Raw genomic sequence first — 19,247 nt, forward strand, 5'->3', positions numbered from 1 at the left:
AACTCAGGCTTGCACACAGACCACCCCCACTTCTATGCCTCATCCTCTCTCCTAATCTGCACCCCACTTTGCACACACCCCATGATAACGTATGTTACTGAATCTTTAAAATGAATAAACTCTTAAGAGCAAACCTATCAGTTAGCTTGTTCAGTTGGAGAATGTTAAATTAAGTTGATGAATGTTATATGTATATTGTATGACTGTAGGGTGTTTGCTTGTTAATAAAACATGTTCTAAATTATTATGTTAGATCTGGAACTTAATGTTGAAGAAAATACATGGTACCAGGAGTGAAATACACTGTGTGAAGGTACTATGGATTATCTGAGGGCTTTGTATATCTCTCACACAAATGAATCAGCTGAAGAGTAGAAGAAGTTTATGTATAGCAAGAAGCGAGGAACACCAAAAGGGAAAAAAGAGGCTATTTTAAACAAAGAACAGCACAGGTTTGAGTAAAGTAGGGATGGGAGTGTAAGTTTTTTAAGGAACTGTTATCACCTGTTGCTTGTTGCTCAGGGCTCCTTTGGGTAGAATAAAAAGAATTAAGAGAAATGTTATGCCTGAATTGCTTTCATAATTTTAAGGGACCCAAAATGACTCTCTTGCCCAGGATCCCCACAGGCCACCACTGCATATTGCCTCCCCACAACAACTTGGGACTCTTGATTTTGGAAAAAGACAATGTCTTTTGACCACTTTGATCACTATCAGTCTCTTTAACAGAAGAGTTGAGTAATGGGGGTGTTGAATGGACATGCCTATAGGGACTGAAGCAACGTGTATCAGAGTAAATAGGGTAGAAGTTAGAGAGAGAAATATGGAGCACTCCTCCCCACAAATATTCTAACCAGAGCCATGAAATTTTACAGGCCTTTAAGTAGCCATTAATGACAGATGTGCTGCTTTCTATTCTCCTTCACTTTATCATAACATCTGAAGTTGAAAATAGATCTAAATGGATTTTCTGGCCCCTTTCCATCCCAGAATGTTACATATGTAAAGAGGTTCTTGGCATATCATGCTAAACTCTGTCAAGAATCTGCAAAGTGTTAAGTTCTTTTATGAATGTCAGAGAATAGATTTCACACATCTATCTGGTTTATAAAAAAACACCCTTGTATGAAACAACTGGTTTGGGAAAATTCTAATATTTTATAGGTAAAATTATTATTTGTTTTTAATTATGGTGAAAACTCAGACAAGTGTTTATGTCTTTGATTCAGCTGTAAAGAATGTATGATTTTATCTTTGTGCTTGTCTCTTTGATCCAGCACAGTAATCCATCAGTAGAATGGAGAGCTGAACAATTTTGATTGATTCCCCTCCCACATTCCCAATATTTGTTCTAGGACAACATGGAAGGTAGGGTGGTGGTGGGGAGGGCTGCAGAGGAAAACTGACCAAAATATCTCCCTCCCTATCCTTTATATCATTTTAATTGCATCTTGGTAGTGGCACCACTTTCTGGAATTCTTGGCACTGAAATATCTAACTGATTTGAAATGTCTATTTGATTTATTTCCTACCTGCTATCATGCATTTGACCAAAACATTATTATAATTTAGCCTGAATCCAATGTTGTCTGTGCATGGGAAGAACACAATAACCACTTACACAACAACTTTCTTTCATCCCATTGCAGCCCCCCCCCCTCAAAATATGCTCTGGAGGGTTGGGGGTCTTGTGGTCCTCTACTAATCAAAATAGCAATCTCCTATAACCACTTTCTGGGGTCTGCTCTTCATGAAGGACTGGAGCAACTTTAGAACAGTACCCTAGGTTGGTGAACAGTTCACCAGGACAAGTGGAAGATTCCTACTTTCAGTGAGAACACTTCAGCTTAACTTTAAGTCTGTTATGTAAGGAATGAACTTACATAAAAAGTAACCTTGTTCCATTGGCCCACAGTAACACAGTACAGGTTACTGGGTAATATTGTGGTTTTAAGAAACACATTCTGGCATAAATTCATCCTGCACATAATTTCTTTTTCCTCTACTCCTGAAGTCAGGGAATTATCTAGAATTCATTTTTCTCAATGGGTTATGGAACAAAGGTTGAGTTCTCCTAAGATAAACAGGACTTACAAACTAGTTATGCTGCAACCCGATACACAGTCACTGTGGCTTACATCTGAGTAAGTAAAGGGGAGGAGAAGGGCAGCACTAAAAAGAACAAGAACAAAGGAAGCAAAAGAGGCAGCAAAGTCTCAAAAAACCGTTGAAAGATCAATCTTTAGGAATAGTAATAGTGTTGGTGGAACAAAAATGTCCACTGCATTTCATATGATAACAACTTCCCTCAGGAGCACAAGATTACAGTTCTCATATCAAGGCAACACTTCTCTCTTTTTTTCTGAGTAGAGATGTATAACACTGCAATGCCTGGGAAGTACCACCTTCCTCTGATCATAGTTCACAAGAAGAAGAACTGAGGACTATGTTCCAAACTTAAAGTTTAAATTTAATGCAATACATTTTTTTTATTCTATTGCCACAAGCCAAACATGTATTTATGCATATTATATTCCATACAAGTACCACAAAACTGATATAAAAAATGAAGTAACTCGGCAGCAGTCAATGAATACAGCCATTCTAACTAGAGGAGTCACTACTACTTCATCAGCTCTGCTGAGATGCCAGCTCCATCAGCCGTTTCTTTTCCTTCAACAGCCATATGGCAATAGTCATAGGCATTCTTTCAGGATGCAATTGGGGGCAGGGATACAAAGTAACAGCATAGGCTCAGCTGAGACCCCAGCAATTTTTGGTTCCTCCTCTCTATTCCAGCCAGCCATTGTAAGAACTTTGTAACTAGTGCTTGATTTTGATTTTGCCCTGAATATGTGCATGCATACTAGTTGGCTAAGCACCATAAGCTGAGACTGTCCAGGCAACATGTCAACACTCAGGTTTTACTTACTGATTGTGGATTCATCTCTTCTTCTCCCATAGGTTCATCCATGATTTGTTGGCCATTCTGCAAAAAAAGAAAGGGGGTTCATAAAGCAACTAAAGTAGAAACATTTCTCTACATCTTATTAAAAATAACAAAACAATGGGTTATATTCAACTAAGTCTTACCCAAAGTATAACAATTGAAATTAATGAACCTAAGTTTGTCATGTCTATTAACAGCAATGAATCTACTCCATGGGTAGGCAAACTAAGGCCCGGGGGCCGGATCCAGTTCAATCGGCTTCTAAATCCGGCCTTCAGACGGTCCGGGAATCAGCGTATTTTTACATGAGTAGAATGTGTCCTTTTATTTAAAAAGCATCTCTGGGTTATTTGTGGGGCATAGGAATTCATATTTTTTTTCAAAATATAGTCCGGCCCCTCACAAGGTCTGAGGGACAGTGGACCGGCCCCCTGCTGAAAATGTTTGCTGACCCCTGGTCTACTCTGAGTAGGACTAGCATTGGATAAAACTCAAAGTTATTTGCCAGTATCAATTACTATAAAAGATGGTTGCAACTACTGTCTTACTGGGCAGTGAAAGGGGGGGACTTTCCAGAAAGAAAATAAGGTGTACAATTCTAAGCCACTAACTATTTAGAGCACTTATGACTAGAAGCCCATAGATCTGCAAAAAGCAAGATGAAGACAACAACCCATCATACAAAACAAACATTTAAACTGGACCTTGACAGTGGCGAAGGTGATGCAGCTCTATTGAAAATTATTGTGTTTTAAATAATATGTAAGTTCTATTACTGTGAAGTGAAGATAAAGAATAGAATTATAGGACTGCAATGCTTAATCCATTAGATATATCAATAAACCACTTTAAAAGTGGCCATTTAGACAGCAAGTACTATATTAAGGGGACTTCCCCTCTTATGCAAGATAAAATGCCTCATAAGATATTTCCTCTCATATATATCACCTAAAAAAATCAAATGATGTATGCTACTTGCTTCAGAACTTTTTTTTTTTTTTGGTCAATGTGTGAATTGAATCCATTAAAGCAATATCAGTCAATTTTTACTGTGCAACCCACTGCATATCTATTTCATATCTTGGCTCTTGTATGGTTGGCTATCTTGTACTAAAAACACAGATATGAGTTGCTCTGGGACTGGAGAGTAGAAGGAAAACGCACTTTGGCTTTTGTCATTGCCCAGAGGACCCAGGACCACTAAGAGACTGCCTCCCCTGCCTCCCAGGAGTAACATCAAGGCGATCGGAAGTCTAACCTGGCCCTAGTTCTCAGCCAGAGAAGCAGCAGCTGCAAGGGGCATGCCTGCCCCACTCCCTGCTTGAAAGAACACTGAGCCACAACTGCCTGCTGCCCTGGGAATGCAAAAACAAGGGGAAAGAACACCCCGACTCCATTCAGCGGCCAAACGAACAAAATACACTAATTACTATTCAAGAAAGAACACCAGAAGAGAAGATCAATCCAACCCAACCTGGATAAAACTGTTTGTGGCCTTCCCCTAGGCATCTGGTTGACCACCGCAAGAACAGACTGCTGGACTAGATGGGCCTCTGGCTCCTTTTAGTACCCTCTAGCAGTCTCACTATTTTGTTCCGGCCTTAAAGAACTGATATCTCTATATTTTCCAGTGTTCAAAACTCCCATTGTGGTAGGCACGTTTTGTAATAGGGAATTTCATTAGTGTGAGCAGTTTCTGAGCTCTGGGTGCAGTACTGCATCTAAGATTTCAGATTAAAACTGCAGAGCTGAAGGAAAGGAGGACCTTTTTCTGCCTCTCCACTTCCAGCTACTCTCTGAAGACTGGAGAAGAGACCCTCTTAAGAATATTAGAGGGGTGAGCAGGGGAAAATGTGAAAATGATATATTTTAGCTGCAGTTCATTCATTTTCAGCTTTGTATTCTTGTTATAAAAAAGCATGCCTAGACATTCTGTTGTTGCACCCATAATCTAGGTTTAAGGTGCCATTTATCTCCTAGCTTTCATATCTCAGTGTCTAATACTGATATTTTCCCTTTATTCTCCTTTCCTTGTGTATCTTGCATTTGCCATTTGTAAGCCTGATGGCTAGACTTCTCTCTCTCTCTCTCTCTCTCTTTAAAGTCACTTTAGGAAACAATAATTGCCTGAAAATCAGTATAAACATACAGGAAATAAAATAGGTAAATAATTTGTGTACAATAGGATAACAGGTTGAGAGCAAGTTCCCCCAGCCTGCACACTCAAGGGCAGGGGTTGGCAACCTAAGGCCCATGGGCTGGGGGTCGTTTAACCAGCCCACGAGCCGCCCATGAACCAAGCTGCCTGCACAGTGAGTCCCCATGTGCTGTGCTAAGCTGGAACTGCATGGAAACTTGCGTCTGTGGTGCCAGAAATCGCATTTGCGCAGACATAGATGCCGGAAATCGCGGGCGGGTGCACTCCCACACGCGATCTGGCCCACAGAGGGATCTCTGCTGGAGTGAACCGGCCCAGGCGAGGTAAATCTTGCTGACCCCTGCTCAAGGATCTAAGCAGCACTAAAGCAGCAGCCATGTTAGCTGGAGCACAGCATTTGTCTACCAACCTCTCATCCAGACTTGGCTGCTCAAAGGAAGTTACTCTAAAACACTTCCTAGGATGACACTGCTTTAAAGCAAAATATCAAGATGGGTGTATTTCAGTGTGACTTGGCACTGGGAACTGCCAAAGATAAGAAGCACTGCATTTATCAACACCTTCCCAGAAACAAACAGAAGCCTCCGTATGACTCTCCTCTTTCTTCAGACCCTACTTACTAATTTCCACTTACTTAAACCAGGCAGTTATCCAACTTTCAATGTCAAAGATGGCAAAGCAGCCTTCGCCACCTGACGCAAAACCAAGAGATGTAGATTTTAACAATTTCTTATCACTTTGTTGTCTGGGTAACCCAAAGAAACACACCAGGCTCTTACTCATCCTCGTGAATCCAAATCAAAATACACTACGGACTACTAAAATACTGCTTTCCTCCAGCAAGAGTTCATTTTATATAAAAACATTTAAATGGATGTGAAGAAAATTTAGAGCACAATTCCTTACACTTTTAATGTGTAACATCATTATCACATTAGGAACATTAGTATTCCAAGTAAAACTCGTGGAACACATATTTGCACTAACTTCTATATGATTCTACATTACTTTTAGCAGCATATAATTGCCTTGCTCACAAGGGACACCCAGCAAGAATGAGCTGCATGTACCAGATCTCTAATCTGTCTTATGATTTGGCTAGTAAATCAGACTAGTGAAGGGCTGGTCGCGAAAGGTGATTCATTATAGCCAGTCATTTTCTCCAGCAGGATGAGTGTACTGAAATGACACATTGCCAAAGACTGTTTAGCCCTCTGGTGTGTTCATCACCACATATTAGTCTTACTCTAAAACAGATACAGATAGATGTATAACATGTTTACATCAGTAACAACTGAAAGATTGCAGTGGAGCTAAGTTGTAGAAGAAAGTAAGTAAAAAATAAGTCAATTTACAATGGTTTTCCATATTAGAAAATATTGTCTAGATGTTTCAATGCAAGATAAATCACAAAATTCCAAGTATTACAGTTGCTAGTGTAATCTGGCATTTCAAATACCTGACTGCACAGTATGAAAACAATCAAATAATTGGAAAAATAATGCAAGTTACAATACAAAGAAGATTGCAAACTTATTTTATCTTGCAACCTTTCTGGTAAAAGATTTGAGTGTAAAAGCTATGCAGGTCAAAGGTCATTAACAGGAAAAATGATATTTTGTAGGTATATGTATCGTTTAGCATTTTTATGAATTTTGTACTAAGAGCAATGTACATATCACAGTAAATAATACAGTGGTACCTCGGGTTAAGAACTTAATTCGTTCAGGAGGTCCATTCTTAACCTGAAACTGTTCTTAACCTGAATCACCACTTTAGCTAATGGGGCCTCCTGCTGCGCCGCCGGAGCACGATTTCTGTTCTCATCCTGAAGCAAAGTTCTTAACCCGAGGTACTATTTCTGGGTTAGCGGAGTCTGTAACCTGAAGCGTCTGTAACCTAAGGTACCACTGTACTGTCTTTACAATGATCATGTTCAGACACAACTACAGGTAATCAATTAGCCTATGCATGAGCCACGTGAAAGTGCATGCAAACTGAGCTCTCCTGCTTCGCTCCTCCCTTCCTCTGTCAGGGAAACAAACCATGGAGTGGCAGGCTTAGCAATACTCCAAACCAGTGCTTGTGGGTTGTTTCTCTCAAAACAGACCACAATTCTGAAGCCAAGTTTTTTTCTTGGTTGCCCACTTCCCAATCATGCTTGGGGGGGGGGGGTAAGCAAGCTATGAGTGCTGGTTCAGACATAATGCAAAGCCAGTAGTTTCCCTGAAGCTTCAAAACAGTAGAGCTCAGCATACTCACACTTCAATGTGGCTTGCGCACAGGTTAATTTGGCTAACTGCAGTTAAGAGTGCAGAAATGATATATCACTACAATGAGCCAGATATTTTTGGAAAACGCTGAAGACAGCTATTAGTAAGGGCTTCATTTTTTTCTATTTGCAGCCTAATTATATTCATATTTACTCAGAAGTAGTCATGTTAATTTCAACAGAACTTACTCCTAGGTGAATATGCTTAGGGCTGAATCCCTAAGTTATATTTTTGTTTCTCTCAAACTGCTTACTGCTCCATATTTTTCGCTCCATATTTATTTCTTAAAACTGAAGATGAAGAGGATGATGTAAACAACCTGTATACTTCACTCAGGCACAGCAATGGTTACAGTTAATGTTTTTTAAATTTTTTCTTTCACTGATTTGTACATCTTACTTTTTACAGCTGTGTTCTCAAAAATTAATAAACATATTTTTTCAATTGCTCCTTGTAGGTTTAAATGCTGTTTTTTAGGTAATTCATAAGCAAATCATTGGATTAACTGGTAATGCACATTCTAGTGTGTTTTCAATTCTATAACCTTCAAGCAAGAAACTGAAATCTCTCACAATGCCGCCCTGCAAATATAGCATCTTGTTCGTTTACATTTCCGGCATTTTACAGGAACATATACATGTTTGTTTAAAATGTCAGTTTAAAAGTTGCAACACAGCTCTGTACACATTCTTCTTTGCTACCGTATTTGCTTCAGCTGGGAGGGCATAGTATCTCCACAAGGTTGTTGCAAGGATATTGGTGGTGAGAATAGCAGCTTGCCACAACCCATGACAGTACAATAGGAAAGTGTGCCAGGGATGAAAAGTATGAACAGTTTAAAGGCACCTAGAACAGATTCCAAGCCTCATTTGATAGCAGACAATTGTCTGCATAGGTTATGGTACCCCCAGCCCTCTATTAATATGACCAGCGCTTTCCCTACTGACAGTCTCAATAAAAGGCAAAGAAGCAATTTTTCAGAAAGGGGCTTATTCTCACTTCAAACCATTAAATACTACAATTTGCCTTCTTAAAACATTTTGATATAAGCAAATACTATAGCCATGATTAAATACTTACATGATGAAAACACTTAAAATATAATTAGGAGGTTTTAAAATAAAGTAATGCACACTTTCCCCATCTCTCCAGCCAGCCATCTACACACAATGTGCTTTTGTCCTGTATTCCACTAAGCAAAATGAATTTGAGTTACTGTTATAATCTTTTTTCCCTTCCCTAACATCCATTTTTGATGAGAGTCATGCATTTGGGACAAAAAAAAAAGTAACCTCACCTATCTGAGGTCTGAACTGGCTGTGACTGACAAGGAATGAGACCAAAATGATCAGGAGGAGGATGGAGCCACTTCCTTATGTGGAAAGGTTGCGGTTTTTAGTTTAGAGAAAAGCCAAGTAAGAGGCAGCATGATCAAAGTGTATAAATCTATGCATGCTATGGAAAAAGTGGATAGAAAAAAGTTTCTCTCATAACACTAGAATTTGGGGATATTCAGTGAAGCTGAATGTTGGAAGATTCAGCACAGACAAACGAAAGTACCTTCTTCCTTCAATGAATAATTATACTATGGATTTCACTCCCACAAGAGGTAGCGATGGCCACCATCTTGGATGGCTGTAAAACAAATTCCTGGTGAATAAGGCTATGTTCTACCTCGGCTGTCAGAGATAGTATGTTTCTGGGTATCAGTTAGTGGAAACCACAGACATCTGGTTGGGTACTGAGAGAACAGGATGTGGACAAATGGGTCACTGGCCTGATTCAGTGGGCTGTTCTCGTGTTCATAACCAACTCTAGTTGCAGCTCAGACTGGAGTTTTGAGAATTAATTAATTTCACTTAACCAAATGAAACTGGTTATATTTAATTCTTTATGCAAAGAAAGCCAGAGGCTTTTGGGTCAAAATCATGTCTTAAACAAGCATTGTTCCTAATTACCAAGGTCTATCACTACGAGCATTCCCAAGCAATATTATTATTTATTCATTAATTTAAATCACACTACTGTCTTGAAAGAATAGGGTGGGAAGAAACACTTTTAATTATTTCACATCAAAAGTACTTTTTTGAAAGATGCACTCTTCCACATGGGATCTACCTAGAAGTTTCTTCCATGGAGCAGCATACCATATTATGTTTGAAACCCTTATAAGTGCATTGGTTCCATAGCGTATAACATCTCTACACCAAGGCTAGTCACAATCAGGAATATGTGGAGCTGGCAAAGATAATCTGGATGAGCAGATACTCCTGGTAGTGGGCAATTTTATCATTATAAACAAAAATAGCTAAGTTTCTGACCTGGCTGCAGACCACATTGTGATCTGCCTGCCTGGTGTGAAGACTGCAAATGTCATTCATCATCTAGAGAGGCTGGTAGATGGTGCTGGGGAGAAGTCAGTGGTCATGCTGCATCCTGGCACCAATGGCATGGGCTAATGTAGTCATGCTCCAACCCCTATCAGCCCCAGTTAGCATGGACAATGGCTAGGGATGTACTCCAGTAATTTCTGGAGGGTACCATGCTGGCTACCCTTGATATAGCTGGGAATGCCTCTGGCTAATTAAACGATCTATTTGGGGGGGGGGGGTTGTTACTATGCTATGCATTTATATGCTTTGGAAAGGAGGCCTGGGGGTGTGGAGGGGCACCAAAAAAGGTATCAAGGGCCACATGCAGTCCTTGAGCCACATGTTTGACTGCCCTGCTATAAATAAGGGGGTATGGAAATGACAGAACTGCATAAAATTGTGCAAACTGTTCTTCACATAGTTCATAGTTAAATGCTTTAAAAGGGGAATTAGACAAATTCATGGAAAGTAAGACCATCAACTAGCCATAATGACTTTATTCTATCTTCACTGTAGTAGTAGTCTCTGAAAACCAGCCAGTGACGATCATGAATAGAAAAATACTGTTGTACTCATGTCCTGCTGCTGGGATTTCCATAAGCATCTGGTGAGAAAAGAATGTTGGCCTGGACAGACATTTGGTCTGATCCAGTGGGGTTGCTTTTATGTTCTTAGATGCTGCACATAACAAGCACAACACGGATCATAAGCATCTTTCAAACATTATGCTTAACTCCTGGAATGATATTTAGACATACTATCTGGTTGTTTCCATAGGGGAACTGATATAGTTCAATAGGCTGCAATGATACGTCATCCGTAGAAATACAGTTAAAATGCTTTATTGTAATTACACCTCTGAGGCAAATGTTTTTTTTAAAAAACAAACTCTTTATGGAACAAAGTGTTATAAACAGAAATACTGTTGCTCTACTTATCAGCCTAAGTCAAAAAGAACAGAATACTTCGGGATTTAACAAAGCTAGAAACAGGGTAATTTAATTATGCCAAATTATCACAACACCTTATTACTACCAATAAAAGGAACCACTTGATGAAACAGCAAAGAGGTTTTCTCAGAACCATACCCTGAAAGCTACTACTACTTAAGCTAGATTATCTAAACTTGATCAAACCACAAGCATGTTGCTTCAACTACATAAAGTACATTGCTTCTTGGATCATGAGAACTTGGCGGGGGGGGGGGAATGGAGACGGATGACCACCAGTTCCTATATTGGTGTCTTGCTTTCAGCGGAAGCAGGATATGAGGACTTCCCCTTTTAAAAATGAGAAAAGAAAAAACTTGCTCTCATGTGCAAACTGTTCTTACTGCCTGGTTACAGACCTGTACATGGAGGAAGTTGAGCATCCGGTCAAAATGAGGGGGAAGGGAGGGAGGAAGAGACAGTAGCCGGGGAAAGTAACCGAACACCATCAAAAAGAACAAAAGCTGCCAAGTCATTCAACCCTTCAGTTTCTACAGCAGATCTGACAATCTGACAGTAACCCACTCCACAACCACCTAACCCAGATGTTCTTGGCTTCATAAAGGTGCTGTATCCTGGCTGCACCTTATGAAGTGGAAAGAGGAAAGATGATTACTGAGATATTCCGAAGCTTAACGCTATTTAACTCCTCCAGCAAATTTCAGAACAGTAGTAGCATTGGCTATAGATGGTAAAGTCCCTTTGCTCCCACCCTCTTTTGATTTTCTTAACCCTCTGGCCTTGCCTTGACCAGCAGTCAGGGGTCTCGCCCCCTCCACTTCCCCTGACTATCGTCCCTTGCAAACAAATGGAATAAGGAGGCTGTTCGAAATTAGCTTGAAAGCCATCAGCAGCATTAGCGGTATGGATCAAGCATGTTTCTTCCCTAAGGTGAAAAAAAAACTATCACAAAACAGATCTGTTTCAGTAAAGAGGAGAGAAGAGAAGGGCATAGGCACCCCCTCACATACTTTATCTCCCTCCTCCTCCCCAACAGGGAGATCCCACAAAATTCCTTTCAAAGGAAGGCAGAGGTAAACTGTGCCCTCTCCATTACGCCAGAGATCTCAATGCCACTGCGTACAGAGATACCGTCCTGCCGCCAAAAGAAATTTATTTTTCCGAACCGGGGCGATCAAGACGGGAAGAGGGGTTTTGTGTGCCAGAAGAGTTGCCCACACCACTCTCTCCCCCGCCGCCAAGCAAGCCATTACTAATACGGATTTTAAATATCCTGTCGCTGAAAAGGGTGAGAGTCGGAAACGCGCCCCTTCGTGACTCGCTGCCCCCGAGAGCGGCGAGGGCGAGAGAGGGAAGCGGACTTGGCTAATCTGGAGTAAAGGAGCGAAGGGGGTGAGGCGAGAGAGGAGCGACAGAGCAGGCGGCCGCGAAGAGCCCCCAGACGGGCAAGGGGGCTGCCCTGCCTCGCATGGGGCACTTGGAAGAAAGAGGAAGCGGCCGCCGGTCTCCAAGCCGGGGCGGAAGCAGAGCGACAAAACGTTCCCCTTTCCCCAGGACGGGCTTTTAATTCTCCCCCCGCCTCCTGACGGGCCCGTCCTCGCCCTCCGGGGCTCAGCGGCGGCGACAGCAGGGGGTGCCCGCTCCCCGGCCGCTCAGGTCGCCTTACCTCGGCGCTGCTGCTGCTGCTCTCCGCCGCGCTCTCCACAGCCATTTTCTGCCAGGGGTCCGCCAGCTGCGCTAACGGCATCTTCCCGCTTTAACTTCCGAGCTCCCCCCACCTGGAGCCGCCGCTGCCCAACAGTCTCTCGCTCAGGCTCCGGGTCAGGATTCCTCCTCCTGGCCAAGGCGAGGGCACTGCCGGGACACTCGCGCTCCCAACCCCCGCACTGGGGGCGGAGGACGAGGCAGAGCTGCCACGCGCGGGCGACGGAGAGAACTGGGCTCGGAAGAAGCCGCTGCCGGGCAGAGCCAACCTCCCGACGTCCGGCAGGGCTACTGCTACTACTGCCGCCGCCGCTACTCACTCCGCTTCCGCTCCCAACATGGCGGCCCCCAAGCCGTACCTGCCTGTCAAGCCGAAGCCTGGTGGCGTCATCCCCGAGGGCGGGACTGGCCCAGCCAATGAGCGGCGAGGCCAGGTAGTAAAGGGACGGAGTCGCGGGCGCGCGGCCAGGCGATGGTTGCTCTGATCCCGTCGGGAGTGACTGGCTGGCGTGGGAGGGAGAGGCAGGCAGGCAGGCGGGGACTCCGGATACGTGACGAGGGGTTTGTTTTTTTTCCCTCCTTTTTTGTCACGGTCACTTGAGCGAAGGGCGGGAGGCGGCGGGTTTATCCTCCGCGCGGGCAGCCTGGCTTTCTCCGGCGCCGCGGATGCCGCCCGCGAGCGTCACACCCCTCGAGCTGTACAAAAGCTTATCGTGTGTAGAGAGGCGATTGTGCGGCGTTTTCCTTCTACCCCCGGATGAACCAATCCGGCATAATTGCTATAGTGCCACCCCCGTGGCTATGACGGCAAAGTTTAGTAACCGTTCCGAGATAATCCGCGGGAAGCTGTTAGTTTTGTACGTATTCAGTATGACTATTCTGGAGTTTATTTTTTATTTTATTTTTTAAAAAAAAAACCTCATAAAAGTTTTGGCTTAACAAAAAACCAAAACCCTGTTAACTCCGAACTAAAACTGGACTCTGCAACCCTGAACACATGTTAGATTTTAGAAGCCTTACAGGATTTTTCTTATAAAAGCATGGCTAAAGAGTCAACAAGGAATCCCAAATACTTGCCTCCACCTTCACATCCTGGCATTCTTAACTCATCCCTTGGGTTTCCGTCCAGTGTAGTTTATCCCTCTGATGAAATTTATATGACACACTATTCTACTTTGTTAATTTTAAAGAACCAGGTTTACGATTCTGTAAATAATTGTTTTTGATTTGATTTTGCAGTTGCTGAAAAGATGAAGAATCAGCAGAACAATCCCATGCAGTTGGGTGGGACTTTGTAATCATATATTTCAAACAACATGCCTTCCCTGCACCTAAAAAAGAAATATGGTCCTCCTAAATTATGTGTTTAATAAATATAGGTAGAATTATACTTATTATTGTATAAGCCTCTGTCTAATTACTTTCCACATTCTTGGGTTGAAAAAGAAAAATGGAAAAGGTTTTAAAATATATGTTTAAAAAGTATACTTCAGTGTGCATCCTTAGGACACTGTAGTTATCATTGTGTGATTCAATCATATACAGTACCAGCAAATTCATGTTGCACAACTATTGGAAATTGGGAGGTCTTCCACAACAAATCTACTTTCCCCAAAGACCTGACTTTTAGCAACATAAAAAGTGGTGGGGAAATTTACTGGAAAGTGTGGGCTAACATTTGCTTTGATGCAACTGACATCCAACTTCCCTGCAAACTGATCAGGATCAATGTTCAGTAGACATCATCCAGAAGCAGCCTTAGAGTTGAAGAGATCCACAGAGGGGCAGTACAATGGTACCTCGGGTTACATATGCTTCAGGTTACAGACTCCGCAAACCCAGAAATAGTACCTTGGGTTAAGAACTTTGCTTCAGGATGAGAACAGAAATTGTCGTGCTCTGGCGGCGCAGCAGGAGGCCCCATTAGCTAAAGTGGTGCTTCAGGTTAAGAACAGTTTCAGGTTAAGAACGGACCTCCAGAACGAATTAAGTAATTAACCCGATGTACCACTGTATACAGGTCAACCCTCATCATTAAAACAAGATAGTCTTGGCTTCAATGCTGCCTATTCTAACGACTTTGAACATATTGAAACTTCTGAGTGAGCAATATGCTTAGGATTGCATCTCAATCCTCATTAACACTTAATTGGGAGGAACTTCTATTGAACACTGTAAGACTTCCTTCTGAGTAAGCATGCATAGGGTTGTGCTGTTAGGGTGCCACTATATCCGACAATGTCGTAGTCTGACTCAGGCAATGCTGAATACATTGGAAAGAGGAAAGACTTAAGACACAGAATGGAAGTTAGGAGCGAAGCCCTTCTAGCTGTGCTTTTCTCTCAAATACTCTTTTCGTTGTTGAGAACATAAGAAGAGCTTGCTGGAACAGGCTAATGACTCATCTAATCCAGCATCCTCTTGTCACAGTGGCCAACCAGAGGCCTGTGTTGTTTGTTTTGCTGTTTTGATCACAGATAGGTTTACTTCCAATTGCAGAGTTCTACTGAAACAAAAATAGTTTCCTGTCAAACACAAGTATGATGCATACTTTGAAGTTTCCCTAGTACTGTACCATCCTAACAAAAAGGTCTGCAGCCATTATAACTATTTCTTCTCTTGAGCATGACCACCAAGGAGGAAGTTTAGTCTATTTGTTGATGGTTTTTAGGGTTCAGCGTTTTTTTCTGACATGCAAGAAAACATGCAAAATACTGCCAGAGAATGGACACTTTGTTTGTTTGTTTGTTTGTTTGGCAATGCATAGTCTCTGTTCCTAGGAATGCATTGGGTCCAATGTGTGCCTTATAAAATAGAAAATGCAGTTATTACATATGGCACATCTTCTTCAAGACCAGTATTAAGCATTATATTTTTTGCCAATGAATTATTTCATTGAATACATATAATTAGTAGGAAACTGTTTATAAAATTCATAAGGTATGGGGGGTGTTAAAACACATATCTGTTGGTTTAAATCTGTTGACTTAATTGTGACTTGCATACTGATTACAAACCTATTTATCTGGATCTGAGCTCAATTATAATCAACATTTATTTCCAAATAAATGACCAGGAGTGTTAAATTTTAGTATTTGTATCAGTAAACAGCAGGGCACACTACATCTATTTTTACTGCAGTTTTATTTCAATTGAACTCAAAGTGACCAAGAATTACAAATAAAACATGAGGCGTTTCTCTATAAGGAAAATGATAAAATCCACAGGTGGCTTAATACCTTTATAGTAACAACAAAAATAACACAAAATAGAAATAAAGTTTTGGAGTTCTCTAGAACTCTTCACATTGCGGAGTGTTACACAAATCGTGTTTTTCCCTACCCTGTTTCTTCCTCCTGCTAACATCTATCCTGATTGAAAATTGTGGAGAAATCAAAAGCTCACTCACTATCGTGTAATGTTTTGACTTTCCAAATGAAGATATTGCCCAATTGTGGATTTTGGAACCTTTGCAAAGTGCAAGAATGCTGGTTTGAGCAATTTGTGGTGGAGGAAAGGCAGGCTATATAGGAGGATGCTGTCTCAAGACATGACTGTACATGTTTTCTTTCATACTGTACATGAGTTACCTATGATAGTTGTTCATTGCTGCTGAAACTGATGATAAATATGAGGATGGTGACAGGTAAGATCTCATTTGCAATCATCACGATCATTTTATCATGTGAGTGGCTTCCTATGTTCTTGGCTTCCTGGAGTGTAATTGACATCCACCAGGAATTTAGAATTCCTGCCAGTGTTCTGATGTAATCTTGAGAATGTGGATGTGGGCGGGATTGTTGCAGCCTCAAATGGGAGTTCTAACAAAGTACATTTGAATAAACAAGGACGCTGCACTCCTATTTTTGATTCTGAGGCAAAGTGCTGTGCTGGAAGAGGCCCAGGGTCACACTCCTAAATTGCTTAAGGCTTGAATCCTAAATACACTTGCTAGGGAGTAAGCACCACTGAAAACAGTGGAATTTACTTCTAAGTAAATGTGTTTAGGATTGCACTGTAAAGCTCCGTAGGAGACATGGCTTTCCTATGGTACAATCTTCCTGAGGGGGGAAAAGGTAGCCATATGTTTGTACCTATATGTATAAAAACTTAAACTAAGGGAAACTTTGCCCTTCTAAACAATATCTGATAGCATTATTATTTTATTACATTTATATTTTGCCCTCCCTCCTAGCAACTCAAGACAGTGTACAGCTAGAGGGTCACTGGTTTTCCACCTCGTAGGTTGTTGGACTCCATTTCCTATCAACCTCAGCTGGCTTGGCCAGGGATGATGGGAGTTATATTCCAGCAGCATCTGAGGAGCCAGAGGTTCCCCATCCCTGGCATACAACAGTGTGATGGAGCAGCAAAAAAGTGTTGAAACCATCCACTGAGTAGTTGGTTGCAAGTTGAGGTGTTCTACCTTTTACATTTCACACGAGGGAATGACAAATTACACATTGCTATTTAACAGCTGCTTCCAGCGGTTTCATGTAGATGTTAAATAACACTGTGGACAATATGTTATTCTGCAGCACACCACACTACGATAGCTGGCGGACTGAGGTGATGCCACCCAACCCTATTCTCTATAACCAGTTCTGTAGGTAGGAGTGGAATCCCCCTAATTCACAAAAGCTGTCTAGGAGGATGCCATGATTCTTGGTACCAACAGCCTCTGAGAGATCAAGTAGAAACAGCATCACAATCTCCCTTTCCTTCTTCTGATACAGGTCACCCCTCAGGGGAAACAAGATTGATCTGGTTCCAAAATGCAGCTTGAACTCAGATTGGAACAGGTCCAGCTAACCAATATTCTCCAGAAGCTCCTGTAACTGCACTGCCACCACCCTGGTGCATCTTGTCTAGGATGGAGCTATTTGTGACTGGGTGGTTGTTGTCAAGAACCCTCTATGTCAAGAGTGGGCTTCAGAAGTAGATGCAGGTTTAAGGGCAGCAGGCAGATTGGACTCTGGACCCACCCCAGGATTGAGAAGAGTGCCCAGAGAGTATGTGGCTGGGCAAACAGTTGCAAGCACTCTGTCCACATCTTCAGGGAAATTTACCCCTTAAAAACAGGTCAGATGGTGCTTGCACACGGCATTTTGACCTGCTACAAGAGAGAAATTTGAGTAATGGTGAGGCAGAACACAGGAGGCAGAGGCACCAGAAATAAAAGAATAGAGTCCTCTTTCACCATTGTGTTACTGTGCTAGCATTAAGCTGCTACAAATTGGTGATGCAGGAAGAGTGAAACAGGCTGAGTTATATTTATTGACATGACATTCACCTGTGGTTAAACTATAAGCAAATCGCATCCTGCCTGTGGTTCCAACATCCTGAGCAGTGATATGGAATACAATAAAATATAGCCTTGCATCAGGATATGCAGCATCAATACATGCTTTTATTATTTGTTTTGTTCATGAGAAGAACACTGAATGCTTTTTTAGTACAGAGTTTGATTATCTTTGCAGAAAAGAGATCAGGAAACATTTGGACTGAATGTGGGGGCTGCAAAGTGGTATCTGACCTTGCTTCCATGGTCAATTTGCACTATCTGAGCTTTCTGTTGCCTTGGCTATGCTTTTTGTCTCATTTTAGTTTTGGGTAGGAGAAACGTTAACTCTATGCATTTAGGGTCCACTGCTGTAGTGCACTCTCCACAGCTATTCATATTTACACTGGTGTACTACACTGGCTTTCTTCATAGCTGAAGGACCATCTCCTCGCATATGATCCTGTCTATCTATTAAAGTCAGACGCAGGGGCCTGTTTATGCATCCTGCTTCCACCTGAGCTATGGCTGGTGAAAACATGTGAAAGAGCTCCAGGCAGATAGATTTGTGGCCTGGTCTCCTTCCACCAAACTTTCACCGTATACAATTAAGAATTGGTTTTTTTATCAAATCACCTAGTTTACTGTATCATTTTTTCTTTTCTTTAAGATACCGTACAATCTCTTTGATTTATATTATTCAGCTATCAGGAGTTGTATGCATATACTCTTTTATACAGAATAGCACCTGGACTACCATACATATGGAATCCAAATGATTTTGCTTAGAATTCACACATGAGTTAGCTTCCCTTTAAGAATAGCACTTGCTGAAATTTAAGTAGGTTGGATGGAAGATTAGGGACTGTTCACCTTTAGCCAACTCTCTCTCTCCCTGCCCTTGCTTTGAACTTCTTTATTTCTTTTTGCCTCTCGCAGTAGCTGGAGAATGTAACTTCCCAAACTCTGATGCATATTACATCCCCTAAATGAGAATCTTCCTAGTGATCTTCCTAACATCTGTTATTAGCTGCCAGTTTTAAATAAGATTGTTCCCCAGTATCTGATACAAACGTGTAAGGACTGCATGTTATAGCTGGCAAAATAAACCATTCTGGTCTCATTTAAAAGGAAAATAATTACATTTGTCTTGATGGGTACTGGAGAATGTTTGGCACCTGAACAGTTTTTCTATTTGGAGAAAACAGAGGGGAAAGACTTGAGCATCTGAATGAAAAAAGGCTTGAAGAGACCCAGATATTTAAAACAAGAACGATAAGGAGTCATGGCATCTAATTTGTTTATTGCAGCACAAGTTTTTATGGACCACAGCCCACTTCGTTTTAAGCATGAAATGTTATCTTTGTTGTAAGATACACATGCATGCACACTCACATACCGAAAAATAAATGAAGACACTTGAGCCAAGAAGCCCTTCACTGCAGGCTTAAGGAAAATAATTCTGCAGACTTTGTAGGGAATAATCCTGAATTGGGACAAAATGATTCTTAAATTCTAATTAGCATATTTAGCAATGCACCCAAAAGCCAAATAGGAAA

General features: G+C 41.6%; 1 protein-coding gene and 2 long non-coding RNA genes across 4 annotated transcripts in view; 1 reads left to right on the forward strand and 2 right to left on the reverse strand.

Annotated features, from left to right (window-relative positions):
- RPS6KA3 (ribosomal protein S6 kinase A3) overlaps window positions 1–13,264 on the reverse strand; it is a 47,492-nt gene extending 34,228 nt beyond the window's left edge. Inside the window, exons 1-2 of one of the 2 annotated variants that reach the window (XM_083501903.1) lie at window positions 12,370–13,264; window positions 2,933–2,989 (exon numbers count right to left, since the gene is read on the reverse strand). In XM_083501903.1, coding sequence (XP_083358029.1) covers window positions 2,933–2,989; window positions 12,370–12,450 — 138 coding nt within the window. In that variant the 5' untranslated portion in view covers window positions 12,451–13,264. The remainder of the gene's footprint in view (window positions 1–2,932; window positions 2,990–12,369) is intronic. The other variant, XM_083501904.1, reaches the window with a different exon arrangement.
- Window positions 12,704–13,802, forward strand: LOC310706392. The gene is made up of 2 exons (XR_014525827.1): window positions 12,704–12,841; window positions 13,647–13,802. It is a non-coding gene; the product is annotated as an uncharacterized lncRNA (long non-coding RNA).
- Window positions 13,803–13,977: 175 nt separating this feature from the next.
- LOC310706399 overlaps window positions 13,978–19,247 on the reverse strand; it is a 31,152-nt gene continuing 25,882 nt past the window's right edge. Inside the window, exon 4 of the long non-coding RNA XR_014525835.1 lies at window positions 13,978–18,879. This is a non-coding gene — a long non-coding RNA (uncharacterized lncRNA). The remainder of the gene's footprint in view (window positions 18,880–19,247) is intronic.

The sequence above is a fragment of the Podarcis liolepis genome (assembly GCF_965112155.1).
Source record: "Podarcis liolepis genome assembly, chromosome: 4".
Lineage (NCBI taxonomy): Eukaryota > Metazoa > Chordata > Lepidosauria > Squamata > Lacertidae > Podarcis > Podarcis liolepis.